This window comes from Bos taurus, chromosome 12 (assembly GCF_002263795.3).
Source record: "Bos taurus isolate L1 Dominette 01449 registration number 42190680 breed Hereford chromosome 12, ARS-UCD2.0, whole genome shotgun sequence".
Lineage (NCBI taxonomy): Eukaryota > Metazoa > Chordata > Mammalia > Artiodactyla > Bovidae > Bos > Bos taurus.
In genome coordinates, this window is record NC_037339.1 from 72,695,361 (window position 1) to 72,710,026 (window position 14,666).

At 38.8% G+C, this 14,666-nt stretch overlaps 1 protein-coding gene across 1 annotated transcript in view; it reads right to left on the minus strand.

Moving 5' to 3' along the window:
- Window positions 1-14,666, minus strand: part of LOC100337390 (ATP-binding cassette sub-family C member 4-like) — a 209,452-nt gene that overhangs the window by 18,493 nt on the left and 176,293 nt on the right. The window contains 4 exon segments of the mRNA XM_059892309.1: window positions 327-432; window positions 873-1,045; window positions 7,587-7,676; window positions 12,875-13,030. Coding sequence (XP_059748292.1) covers window positions 327-432; window positions 873-1,045; window positions 7,587-7,676; window positions 12,875-13,030 — 525 coding nt within the window.

Consider the following 14,666-nt stretch of genomic DNA (forward strand, 5'->3'; position numbering starts at 1 on the left):
AAAATGCTGAAACAACTGACACAGTGAAAATGACTGAGTTCTACCCCACTAAAATATGGAGCTATAACTTGGGTTTGGAATATTTTAATGGTTGGCCATCATAAAAAAATGACAATTCAAATAAACTTTTAATATGAAAATATAAGATTATTGGATATATTACTTAATAGTGCATTCTAAAAGTATAGTTAAGTACTTGAGTAATTTTCAGGAATGAGAGAAGAAACTAAGAGAAAAATTAATGGAGGTTTCTATCAAATTTTACACAGAAGGATACACTGAAAATTGAACATAAATGGAAACAACTAAAATGGAGAGGGTCTTACCATTATCCATTCACAGTCAATAATGTTGCTCAACCTGTGTGCAATGGTCAGCACAGTGCACTGGGCAAATCTCTCACGAATTCTTTTTTGTATGAACTCATCAGTTCTAGAAACAAAGAAGTTGATTTAATTCAGTAAAGACAGGAAAAGCAGACTTAAGACTTAAAAACATCCTATGATATTTTTACAATGTTTTTTTAAATCAATACTTTAACATATAGTCTTGTTCCTAAAAAACTAAGTATAAAAAGTCTACTTAGAAATTTACTATTTTTCATAAAATGATGGAAAATTAGTCTTCCCTCAAAATTGCTTGAAACTATCAGGAGCTGGATTTAGGAATTCAGCTTTCTTAGGGTGCTTCATAACAATATTAACACCATATAACATGTCTTGGTTTTTATGTTTATTTTCTGGAATTAATATTATCAACAGATATCCATGAGGCCAAGCGAGCACTTAGAAACATTTCTAAGATTCACTAAATGTTTTCCATTTACCACATTTACAAGTCAGTTTAAGATTTCCTGGGGCTCAGCTCCACACCTTGGATCCACGTATGATGTGGCTTTGTCAAGAATCAATATCTGATTCTTCCTGAGAAGAGCCCTGGCAAGGCACACCAGTTGTTTCTGACCAGCACTCAAGTTCAATCCAGATTCTGCTAATTCAGTATTCATTTTAGCAGGAAGACCTTCGACGGATTCTTTGAGTTGTACCTGTGGATACAGAAAGAATGACATTTTTCTAAGCAAACTGCTACTGAAGTAGACATGCCTTTTAGACATTAGAGCTTTGACATCCTCAGGACTTCTTACGTATCTTACATGTACAGCCAGGTGATGGGGAGAGCTCCTTCCAATGAGTGTTCACTGAGAAAGATTGTGGAGTCAACTCAGGACAAAAAGATCTCAGTGTCCCCCTTTCCCACCACAGGACATCCACCAAACCACCCACCCCCCCAGGGGTTAGTTAAGGAAGTTTCTCAAAAAGTGAAGCTATTTCTCCCAATATGATTGAAACAGAAAAGTTAAAAGGATCTTTATGGTTGAGTCAAGCTTCCTAAAGTACATTTTGCATAAGAATTCGTACACTAGAGAAAAGTTTTCAAAAATTTTACAGAAAATCTGGTTCTCTGAAGATATAAGCTTATTGGCCCTTTACTATTTTCTAAAGTTTAATATATGCAAGTTCCAGCAATAGCAAACTGCCACTTATACATTAGTAATCCTGGAGCCCATTCTGATGATGGTTCTTTCCCAAGTTTAATCCTACAAATAGTGGACCAGTCAAGTGCATTTTCTTCAGTGTCTTAAATGCATTGTTTGTGAATGAAAACACATGAAAAAGAAAACACAACATCTTATTTCCCCCAGTATATGGATACAGGTTATTGTCGTCCAGTTGCTGAGTCATGCCCAACACTTTGCAACCCCATGGACAGCAGCAAACCAGTGTTCCTAGTCATTCACTATTGCTTGGAGTTTGCTCAAACTCATGTCCATTAAGTTGATGATGCCATCCAACCATCTTGTCCTCTTTCATACCCTTCTCCACCTGCCTTCCATCTTTCCCAGCATCAGGGTCTTTTCTAATGAGTCATCTCTTCACACCAGGTGGCCAAAGTACTGGAGCTTCAGCTTCATCATCAGTCCTTCCAAGGAAAATTTGGGTTGATTTCCTTTAGGATTGACTGGTTTGATCTCCTTGCTGTCCAAAGGACTCTCAACAATCTTCTCCAGAACCACAGTTCTAAAGCATCAGTTCTTCAGCGCTCAGCCTTCTTTGTGGTCCAACTCTCACATTGGTACATGACTACTGGGAAAACCATAAGTTTGACTACATGGACTTTGTAGGCAAAGTCATGTCTCAGCTTTTTAATATTCTGTCTAGGTTTGTTATAGCTCCTCTTCCCAGGAGCAAGCATCTTTTAATTTCATGGCTGCAGTCACCATCTGCAATGATTTTGGAAATAAAGTCTGTCATTGTTTCCACTATTTCCCCATCTATTGCAATGAAGTGATGAGATAGGATGCCATGATCTCAGCTTCTTGAATGTTGAGTTTTAAGCCAGCTTTTTCACACCCCTCTTTCACTTTTATCAACAGGTTCTTTAGTTCCTCTTCACTTTCTACGATTAGGGTGGTGCATAGACCTGGATTACTGTGATACTGAATGGTTTCCCTTAGAAATGAACTGAGATCATTCTGTCATTTTGGAGATTGCACCAAAGTACGGCATTTTAGGTTCTTTTGTTGACTTTTTTTTTTTTTTTTGCAGCCAAACAAAAATAAATTCGAGACTTGAAGCCAGGCAGCCTGGGGATTAAGTCTTGCCTGGCTGTACCAACTGGGCAAGTTCCTGAACCTTCTATCTTAGCTTCCTAAACTCTAAGACTATGATACCATAATTATAAAGGTGTGCGCCTCCTAACATTGTTAAGAATATTAAATGAGTCAGTACATGCAGAATTTGTAACAGATCAATATATATTGCCCATTATTAATAATGCTATCGGCTAGCCCCTCCTCAAGTTCTGCTTCACTTTTCTACTTTGCATGTATCAGCACTGAGATTTCGTTACATATGCATTGGCCTGCTTTTCAACTTCTTCAGGAGAATTTAAGCTCCAGAAGGACAGACATTTTGTCTCTTGATGACTGTGACAGCCCCAGAACCTGCAACATTGCCTAACAAGCTCTCAGTAGATATTTGTTGGCTAGATGAAGGTGGGCTTCCCTGGTGACTCAGTGGTAAAGAATCCACCTGCCAAACAGGAGACTTGGGTTCGATCCTGGGTGAGATTCCCTGGCTAAGGAAATCGCAACCCACTCCAGTATACTTGACTGAGAAATCCTATGGACAGAGGAGCATGGCAGGCTTCATGAGGTTGCAGAAGAGTCAGACGCGACAAACAGCAACAACATGAATGAAGGCATAAGTGACTGTAATTGTGTGACTTATCTGTTTCTGTAAATTAGAAAGTAATTAACCTCCAATTAAAATAAATAAATTTATATTAAAAAAATAAAATATACCATAGAAACTAAATTCATATGGATAATTAATTTATATATAACACTGTTTTCTTATTAAGTGTAATTGTAAAAAGGATATATTCTTATAACAATTAACTGGCTCCAAGATATCATATCACACTTTAAATAAAGGAAAGCACTGAAAAAGTTATAATTTAAGGAAAATAGAACAAATAACTACTATTCAAAACTATACATCTCAATATAGAATACTTCAGATTGTTTTTGAGCTTGGGAAAATAATAGAATATAGCAAAACTGAAGAATAATAAACTGGACTTTAAGGCATCCTGTCTCCATCATCGCTGTGTGCACTCTGTGTAGTAGGTGCTGTCACCCCTCACAGGAGGGGAACACAGAGGTCAGGTGGTTTCCACATTTTGTGGAACTTTCTTACTTTTCAAGAAGAAAATCTGGTGTGGCTCAGAAGGAGACACTGAAATGCAATCAACAGATGGGGAAGAGCTTTTACCAGAGCAGGGCCAGCAGTAAAGGAAGTTCACCTAACACAAGGCCCCGGGAAATGGACATGTGACCTGTCTCCACAGCAAGGACTGAACCACGTGGTTCCTTATGCACAGGCTGCTGATGCCCAGGTTTCTGTATCTTTGTTTCCTGTGTGATGAGACACGCTTGTGTCCTAACAGAGACACTATCAATGTCAGACATTTACCTGTACTATTTCTTCCCAGTTTTGACAGGACATTTTTGTTATTGTTTAGTTGCTAAGTCGTGGGCCTTATGGACTGTAGCCTGCCAGGTTCCTCTGTCCATGGGATTTCCCATGCAAGAATATTGGAGTCGGTTACCATTTCCTCCTCCAGGGAATCTTCCCAACTCAGGGATCAATCCCACTTCTCCTCCATTGCACGCAGACTCTTCATCACTCAGCAACTGTGGAAGCCCCCATACTCTACTCTTAATTCCAAATCCCAGTATCTAAGGTGTTTCATTTTTGCTTTTTAATGGAAGCAACACATCAATGATTCACTTCCAGAGATTTATCTACTATGACCTTTTAACCTCTGAATGATACAGTGCTTCATCTTCAGGCACTACTCATGTTATATTTTTGGAGCTGCCTTTGCTTTTTAGCTCCCCAATAGCACTAATTTCTGATGAACTTTTATCAGTTTACAGTAAGTTGGAAAGTTTTCAGTACATGAAAAATGTACTTTAGGCATATTTAGAAAAATAACAAAATGAGACAGGCAGCATCCATAGGAATGTCTTCCTCCTGAGTGTCCATCTCTGCAGAGGAAGAAGAAACAGAACTAGAGGACCTTAAATGTTTTTATGCCATCTTTTCCTTTCCTCATAAAGAGGAAAACAGTGGTTTCCTCCTACTAATTCTCAGTTTAACTCTGTGAGTTTGGGTTCACATATCCAGTTAGGCATCATTTACAAATTAATAACTAGGGTTTTTGGTTCACTTAAAAACTGACTTCATTGAGTTAGTGATACCTCTTGATGAGGGTGAAGGAGGAGAGTGAAAAAGCTGGCTTAAAACTCAACATTAAGAAAACTAAGATCATGGCATCTAGTCCCACCATTTCATGGCAAATAGAAGGGGAAAATTTAGAAGCAGTGATAGATTTCCTCTTCTTGGACTCTTAAGTCAGTGCAGATGGTGACTATAGCCTTGAAGTTAGAAGATGATTGCTTCTTGGCAGGAAAGCTATGACAAAACTAGACAGTGTGTTAAAAAGCAAAGATATCACTTTGCTGACAAAGGTCCATATAATCAAACCTATGGTCTTTCCAGTAGTCATGTACAGATGTGAAAGCTGGACAATAAGAGAGCGCTGAAGAATTGATGCTTTTGAACTGTGGTACTGGAGAACACTATTGAGAGTCCCTTGGAAACAAGGGATCAAACTGGTCAATCTTAAAGGAAATCAACCCTGAATATTCTCTGGAAGGACTGATGTTGAAGCTGAAGCAAAGACTCACAAATTTAAATGAAATCAGAGGTGCACTGCTTTTCAGGCAGGAGAAGGTGAAGCAATCAACCTAATTTAAGAAAACAAAATCCACATGTTGCTGAAAAGCAGGGTGGGTGTTTAAAGATTCAGTGGTAATATCCTTCAGAAACCAGAATTACTGACTAGAAATGGTCATACCTCCAAATCTGCCTGCTCACAGTCAAGGCTCATCTGTATATTACAGATTTCAGAGCTTCCATGGAAGGGTGACACTAAATGACAAACATACCAATTAAAACCAACATGAACAATCAATCTCTCAGATTTGTGAAACAACAACAAACAAACAGAAAAGATTTTTAAAAATATGCCACACTTCTCTGAAATGAAAAGATCAATCAAACATTTAGTAGTTATTTATGTAGAATGTTTTCCCTGTGTTTTCCTCTAAGAGTCTTATAGTATCTGGTCTTACATTTAGGTTTTCAATCCACTTTGAGTTTATTTTTGCATACAGTATTAAGGAGTGTTCTAATTTTCTTCTTTTACACATAGCTGTCCAGTTTTCCCAGCACCACTTACTGAAGAGACCACCTCTTCTCCATCGTATATTCCTGCCTTGTTTGTCACAGATTAGCTGACCACAGGTGTGTGAGTTCATCTCTGGACTCTCTAGCCTGTTCCATTGATCTATATTTCTGTTTTTGTGCCAGTGCCACACCATCGTGATTACTCTAGATCTGTATTGAACTAGCCAAAAAGTTCGTTTAAGTTTTTCCATAAAATCTTATGTAACAAATTTTTGGCCAACTCAGTGATATATTCTGAAGTCAGGGAACCTAATTTCTCCAGCTTCGTTTTTCTTTCTTAAAACTGCTTTGGCAACTTGGGGTCTTTTGTGTTTCCATTAAAACTGTAAATTTTTTGGCTCTAATTCTATGAAAAATGCCATTGATAATTTGACAGGGATTGTATTTAATCTGAAGATTCTTTAGGTAGTATAGTCATTTTCACAATATTGTTTCTTCCAATCCAAGAACATGGTATATCCCTCCATCTGTTTTGCATCATCTTTGATATCTTTTGTCAGTATCTTATAGTTTTATGGGTACAGGTCTTTTGCCTCCTTAGGTAGGTTTATTCCTAGGTATTTTATTGTTTTTGTTGCAATGGTAAAGAGACTGCTTTCTCAATTTCTCTTGCTAATCTTTCATCGTTAATGCATAGGAATACTCATTCTTACTTTTTAAAATCAAAAGACTGAGCTAGGTCCTAGGAGAAATTAGAAATCTGTCTATGGCTTAGAAGTCTAGGGTTTCTTCCAACAGTAGAATTGATTTATAAAACTAGTGCAAATACACAAAATGATTTGTATTAAAATATAAACTGACAGCAACTTAATAGTCAAAATTTTTTTCATGCAAGGGTGAGGAAATTCAAAGAAGTGGAGCAAGCAAAAACATGACACAAATAACAGAAAATTCTCTAGAAATGAACCTCCCATGTAAAAACTGAGCAGATGTTCCAGGGTTCTGTTATCTGCATTCATGCTACAGCATTAAAATGACATAATTGCCAATAAATAATCATCATTAATTCCGACTATATAATTGACCTTTATAAACACTTTCCTATGAAACTTCTACATTTTATTAGTATGATCTTGTTTATATCTTTTAGTTAATAAGAAAAAAACTACTATTGTCTCCACTTAGGAGATGTTTCCCAAGACCAGAGGAATAAAATAAATATTGGAGTGTAATGGAGTAATTAATTCACTAGGTCACTAGTAGAATTTGATCCCTCATGCGAAGTGTTGACTCATTGGAAAAGACTCTGATGCTGGGAGGGATTGGGGGCAAAGGAGAAGGGGACGACAGAGGATGAGATGACTGGATGGCATCACTGACTCGATGGACATGAGTCTCAGTGAACTCCTGGAGTTGGTGATGGACAGGGAGGCCTGGTGTGCTGTGATTCATGGGGTCCCAAAGAGTCGGACACGACTGAGCGACTGATCTAATCTGATCTGATATAAGTACTCTGCTAAGGACAAGATAATGTGTCTATTTGTTCAGGGTTCTAGGAAAATAGCTAAAATGAAAACATGTCACATTATATTGTTGATTTTCATCATCATCAATACACACATTTTAAGTGCACCCATGTCATCAGTGTTTTCCTATTACCAAGTCACTGAAACTGACACGCTCCCCTTAATTATCTGCAAAGCTCTAAATGTAAACACACATATACAGATGCTAACAAGTTAATTACAGTTACTATTAATAAATTACCTCTTCTAAGGCATTCCACAGTTCATTATCCGTATGCTCATTAAAGGGATCCAGATTTTCCCTCATTGTTCCAGTGAATAAAACAGGTTCCTAAATACCCCAAAATAGTGAATGTTATTACCTTAACCTGTTTTCATTTTATTCTAATGTGTACAGAATGTCAAAATTAAAATGCAGAAACATCTAAATTCATTAATTATTAATAACATAGTTGCAAATGTATGATTACAAAAAAGCATCTCTAAAATAATTTTCCATTGTACAAAGTGTGCTACAAAATATCATTTGGACTACTGAACACTAACAGAAGAAAGTGTTGAAGAAGTTTTTTCATTGTAAGGAAAAAATTGAAGACAAAGGAAGATTTGATTTTTTTTAATACCACCCTGCTAATAAATATCTGCTTAAACACTCACACAAACATGAGAAACTTAACATTAAGATCTACATAAATTAACTGTCAATGCTGGTATGACTGGGAAATACCAACAGCATGATTAGTAGAGGTTTGTGTCTCAAAGCAAACCACTAAATATTTACACATTAGCACTGAAGAATAAAGTAGGCTATTTTCTCCATTGGTCAGACTGTCTTCTAGGGTCTGGAATCTCTCCACATGTGTGAAACGAACATCCCCACATGTGCAAGGGGAACGTAAGCTCCTGGGGTCTGCAGCACCTCTGTCCATGGAGAGATCACCTCTGATGTTGGCATCAGCTGGTCCCCACGTTCTCTCACCTGTGTGTCAGGATAACCTGCCTCACAGAACCTCACAGAACCTAGAACTTGCAGTTACTAACTGCAAGGCCAGGAGGACCTGAAACCCACCTTGACCTGTGTCATGATACTTTAATTTAAATAGTTCTTCCTATCCATCTGCTTCAGGAGGAGCCATAAGTAAATTACTCTGGAAATATATGTGTCCTCTTGGCTTCAAGATTCATTTTGATATTTGGCAAAACTAATACAATTATGTAAAGTTTAAAAATAAAATTAAAAAAAAAAGAGAGAGAGAGAGAGAATCCTGTACATAAGCTCATGTAGGCCATTTACATTTTCTTCTGGAAGGCTCTAGTAAGCCAGGTCATAAGAATATGGATAGCAGTGAAGAGCCCAATAAGCTCCTTTCAGTGAAGGGGGCAGAACAAGGGAATGCACTCGTGTGGGAACAAGAGGAGAACTGACTCTTCCACAAGTGCCCGGAACTGCTCTGAATCACACGTTCAAATCAGCCTTGGGGCTGGACTTTCCTCCTCACTTCACAAAAGCCTGAGAGGAAAGATGAAGATAGACAGACATTTCTTTCCCCTAATCATAAGGAAGAATGATACTCAGGAAGCCTTCCAAACCTTCTTTCAATATGGTCTAAGTTTTAAGTCTGGTGAGAGAGGAAAGAATACAGAAAACTCAGGATGTGCCACCAAAAAAGAGATATATCTGAGCAAATCCACAATTAAAAAGACATTATAAAGGGAGATTTATTTGCACAAAGTTGATTAAGTAGCCAATATGCCTCCAAAGCACTGAAAATCACTAGTCATACAATATTTCAGAATGAATACTGAACTGAACTAAAAAAACTCAAAACACAAATTTAAGGTCTCCCTTAAAATTTGAATTTAGGATCAAAGACTAAACAACCATCTAAACAATGGTAAGCATTCCTTGTCAGGGGACTAACCATCATTCTACTTCAGATTTTTATAAAAACTTGTTACTTCTTGTAATTATCAACCTTAAGATTCCCACATGCAGGTATCTTCTGCATGTCTCCATGGGGTTTACACAAGCGACATAGCCAGGCGAGGGGAGGCTGGTCCCCAATATTCTTCTTCCTTCCCTCCATTTTCTAGGTTCTTTCAAGTAAGCAGGCTACTCCCTGCATATAATCTCAACCGGTGGTCTTTCTGGGGGACATATTTAACTACTTCAGATCCTAAGCATAAAGAACACACATACTTCAGCTACCTGTTGTGTTTAAGAAAATTATTTAAGAAGAACTTTCATTTTTGCTTATTCCTGAAATTTTGAACAGAAGTTGAGGAGTACCTTCTTAATAACACAGTATTCATCTTTGAAAGTTCCCCCCATGACTGATGGTCTATGTCCCCACTCCCCTGTCTCTGCTCCTACCCAGGTCCTTGTTATCATCACATCTTCCCCAGTTCTGACCTGTTCATGCAGGGTCAGCAGTGATGGGGATGAGCCTGGGAGGAAGAGAGACCACCATGGAAGCTCTCTGCTGCTTCCAGGATCACAGGGACCAGGGATCCAAGGAAGATGGTGTGGGCCTGGCTCACCTAAGAGAGGCAACTCAAAGAAACAGCACTGGGCTCCCCCTCCACAGAGTCTGCTCTCAGCTTCCTAAATTCCCTAAATTGGGGTGTTGGGACACAAGCATCAATGCTTCCTACTCATTTGGGGGGGAGAGGAATGTAAGTTTTTGCACTTAGACAAGTAAATTCCAGTAACCAAACTAACAGGCTTTCTCCACCTCTGCAGCTAGCAAGACACTGTAAAGACAAAGGGCTCTTGGTTGGGGAGGGATAAGATTTTGAGTATCTTCTCCTGACACATATCAACCCATGACATACAAGTGCATAAACCCATTTCTAAACTGATATTTCCAAATGAGGGACAGAGCAATAGGAGTAGTATCTTCTGGCTTTGTTCTATGCTTATTCACTCTTGCTATGGTTTGGGGAGTCCTTTCAAGTGGGATGGTAGGAAAAATGGGGGAAAAGCTTTATATCCAAGGATATGAAAGGACTTTACAGACATGCCCTTTATTTCTACTAACTAATCTCACATGGCCATTTCAGAGATGAGTACCATCAAAGCATAAAACTTGGGAATTTAAGCTCATTTATTTTCTACTGTAACCATAAGTCATAAATCTAATAGCCAGAGGAAATCTTTAAATATGGGGACTATCCAGTTTTTCTGAAAGGGATACCTTTGGAAAAATATTTTTCAATTGTGATAAAATATACATAAATTTCGGAGAAGGCAATGGCACCCCACTCCAGTACTCTTGCCTGGAAAATCCCATGGACAGAGGAGCCTGGTAGGCTGCAGTTCATGAGGTCGCTAAGAATCGGACATGACTGAGCGGCTTCACTTTCACTGTTCACTTTCATGCATTGCAGAAGGAAATGGCAACCCACTCCAGTGTTCTTGCCTGGAGAATCCCAGGGACAGAGGAGCCTGGTAGGAGGCCATCTATGGGGTTGCACAGAGTTGGACACGACTGAAGCGACTTAGCAGCAGCAGCAGCAGCACACATAAATTTGCTAGATTAGCCACTTTAAGTGCACAGTTCAGTGGTGTTAAATACATTCACATTGTTGTACAGCCATCACCACCATCCAGCTGTAGATCTCCTTTCATCTTGAAGAACTGAAACTCTGTACCCATTAAACAACTCCCCTCTCCTGGCCACTCCTGGTACCCACCATTCTATATCCTGTATCCATGAATTTACTACTCTAGGTAACTCCTATTAGTAGAATCATACAGTATTTGTCCTTTGTAAATTACTTATTTCACTTAATGTTTTCAAGGTTCATCTGTGCTGTAGCATGTGTCAGAATTTCCTTCTTTATTAAGGCTGAGTAATATTCTACTGTATGTATGCACACCACGTTTTGATTGTTGATTCATCTGTCAATGGGCCCTTGGGTGCCTCCACCTTTTTGCTGTTGAGAATTCTGCTATAACATGCATGTCCCAGTATCTCTTCAAGACCTTTCTTCCAATTCTTTTGGGTTTATATTCTAATGTAGAATTGCTAGGTCATATGATATTTCCATCATTAACTTTTCTGAGCAACCAACAAGTTGATTTCCGTAGTGGTTGCACTATTTTACATTCCTATCAGCAATAAACATGGGTTCTAATTTCTCTACATCCTTGCCAACACTAGTAACTTTATTTTTTTCTCTCTCTTTTCTTTGATAGCAGACATCTTAAGGGGTGTGAGGTGGCATTTCACTAGAGTCTGAAAAAACTATCTTGATTTAAAAATTACTTAGAGTAATCCCAGGTATTTTCAAGGTCACGGGCAGGTAGCAACAGCTGTCCCCAAGTCCACATTCACCGTCCTTTGGGTGCCATGTTGTACATGCTTCCTGATAACAGGTATTTCAGGACACATTACACCCACATTCCAGGAAGCACATTTGCCTGGCTCATTCTGTCTCATCTCCTCTCTGTTTCTCATCTCAAGAGGGTATTTTTCTGAGCTTCCTTTGATAGGCAGATGATTGCTAAGTATATAAATAAAAACTCATTTTTTTTTTTAATCAGCAAGTCTGTCAAAGCAGAGGGCAGGATGATAGATGAGGACACAGGATCAAGGTTGCGCTTGGCTATATACCTGGAGGATAGTAATCTCTCAGTAAATATCACAGAATTATGTTGAATGAATGAACCACAGGAATGACAGCAGTGTCTACCATGCATATAATCCAGTCTCCAAACTCTCCCTGAAAGTTACACTACTTTACAAAGAAGAAGAAAAGAGAACAGAATCAGAGCCCAGGAAGAGATGGCCAACTCAACACCCCACCATCACAGCAGGCACATATGGGTCTACATGAAACACTTCACACTCATTGACCTATTTTGTCCTCACAACAGATTGAGGGGGTGATACTGTTATCTGCCTTGTAAGACAGAGAAAACCAAGTACATAGAGACAGAATTCTGAGTCCCCTGCTCTTCCTCACTATTCTGTACTGCCTCCCTGGTGAAAATTATTCATTAATGGCTAAATTGTCAAAGTCTCCCCAAAGCATCTATATATCCTATAATTCTCAAAGCCCCACAATTCCATAGAAAGTTCTCCAAGGAGATAATCACTTTTTAAAAGATGTCCTGGTTTCCCACAACAAAATTACATCTGTAAGACACTTATTAACAAAATTCATGTTTCCCTATAGGAACCTCTCCAGCGCTAAACAATTTATCCTTCTGTTCTCAGAATTATGTGATTATCAGTGAATAAAATTGTGGAAACTAAGGAAGTCTGAGTCAAGAAATCTATCTCAGTAAGTTATTAAATCACATGCACACAAAACTAACAAATGAACAACAACAACAACACAAAAAACACCTGGTATCTGATGAAAGTGTCTATTGAAAATACCTGCTGCTAAAAACATGCTCTACCGGGGAAAAAAAAGGATCAACTCATTCACTTAATTTGAAAAAAACAATCAAATTAAAAGCACTTAAACTTAGACGCCTTATACAAAGAACATGTGAGAGTGCTCTGCTGTGCGTACCTGAAGTGCAACTGACAATTTCTTCCTTAAATCGTGCAGTCCAATATGTGTTGTCAAGATTCCATCAATATAAATGCCACCTTCAGGTTCTGACAATCGAAAAAGGGCAGCAACGAGGGAACTTTTTCCAGCTCCTGTTCTTCCCACGATGCCATACTGTAAAGAGACCCAGGGGGGATGAAGAATTAACAGGATGCACAAAACACAGGAGAACCCTGATTGTTGAAGACGAATTTTTAAGGTTCTATTATATATAAAGAGTAGTCTATAAGTTTCCCAGGGCTTCCCTGGTGGCTCAGACGGTAAAGTGTCTGGCTGCAGTGCAGAAGACCCAGGTTCAATCCCTGGGTCAGGAAGATCCCCTGGAGAAGGCCATGGCAACCCACTTCAGTATTCTTGCCTGGTGAATCCCATGGTCCGAGGAGCCTGGTGGGCTACAGTCCATGGGGTCACAAAGAGTCAGAGATGACCAAGCAACTTCATAAGTTTCTCAAGCATGGCCCTGCTGGCATTTTGGACCAGATAATTCATTGTTGAGGCTCAGGGGCCTGTCCTGTATATTGTATGATGATTGACAGTAGCCATGAACCCACTAGACACCAGATGCAACCCCCAAATTGTGGCAACCAAAAATGACAGAAATTCACAAATGTCCCTGATTAAGATCACCATCATCCTAAGAATACACAACATAAACTATAGTGATTTTCATGCCTTCTAAAAATGTCAGGCAATTTTATTCAGATTTCCCTGAATAAATGTTTAATATGCTGAAAATTGTTTGTTTTCTATAATTATCATATAAGGAGCAGAAGGGGATAACAGAGGATGAGATGGTTGGATGGCATCACTGACTCAATGGACATGAGTCTGAGTAAACTCTGGGAGTTGGTGATGGACAGGGAGGCCTGGCGTGCTGCAGTCCATGGGGTCGCAAAGAGTCAGACACAACTGAGTGCCTGAACTGAACTGATCATTATGTGGTATGTTAAAGGGGGAGACATATATGTGTATGCAGTGTGTGTGTGTGTGTGTGTGTGTGTGTGTGTGTAACTAACATTCACAAGTAAAGGAAGAAGACCTGAAAAATAATCTGCCTGCAGTGAAAAACTAGCAGTCTCCTAAGTGGTCCATAAGAAGTCAGCTTTTAAATTAGTTTGATTCCTACTCCCTGGATAATTTGACCTTGAGTATTGACCATGGGTAATTTTACAGAGATGTCGACAAGTCAAGACAGAGTGTTAACACAAACAAGTGCTCACTTTCTGTGTTATTTATTTAAGAGGAATTATTCTTCGGTAGAAAAATGAAATCACTTCCTGATATTAAATATCTTAATCATATTCTATCTTGAAAGGAAACATCTTCAAATATAAAATGCAGGTCTCAGTCTTGAAAGAGGCCAGTAGACAAAATTTCCATAATGAGATCAACAATGATATAAATAATGTTTGCTATTTACATGGGACCTTTCATCGGAGTAGGTCAAAAGGCATTTTATTAATAAATTAATACTTAACAACTGAACCTTGGAAAAACACATGTCAGGTGTCAGTCTATTTACTAAAACTAGAGCAGAGAGAAATTAAACGCACTAACAGTAAGATTCAAGAATCAGTACAGAGTAGGTAAAATGCTGGTGGCTGGTGGTTTAGTCACTGAGTCGTGTCCAACTCTTGCCGACCCCATGGACTGTCGCCTGCCAGGCTCCTCTGTCCATGGGATTCTCCAGGCAAGAATACTGGAGTGAGTTGCCATTTCCTTCTCCCATGTAAAATGCTGGTGAGGAATA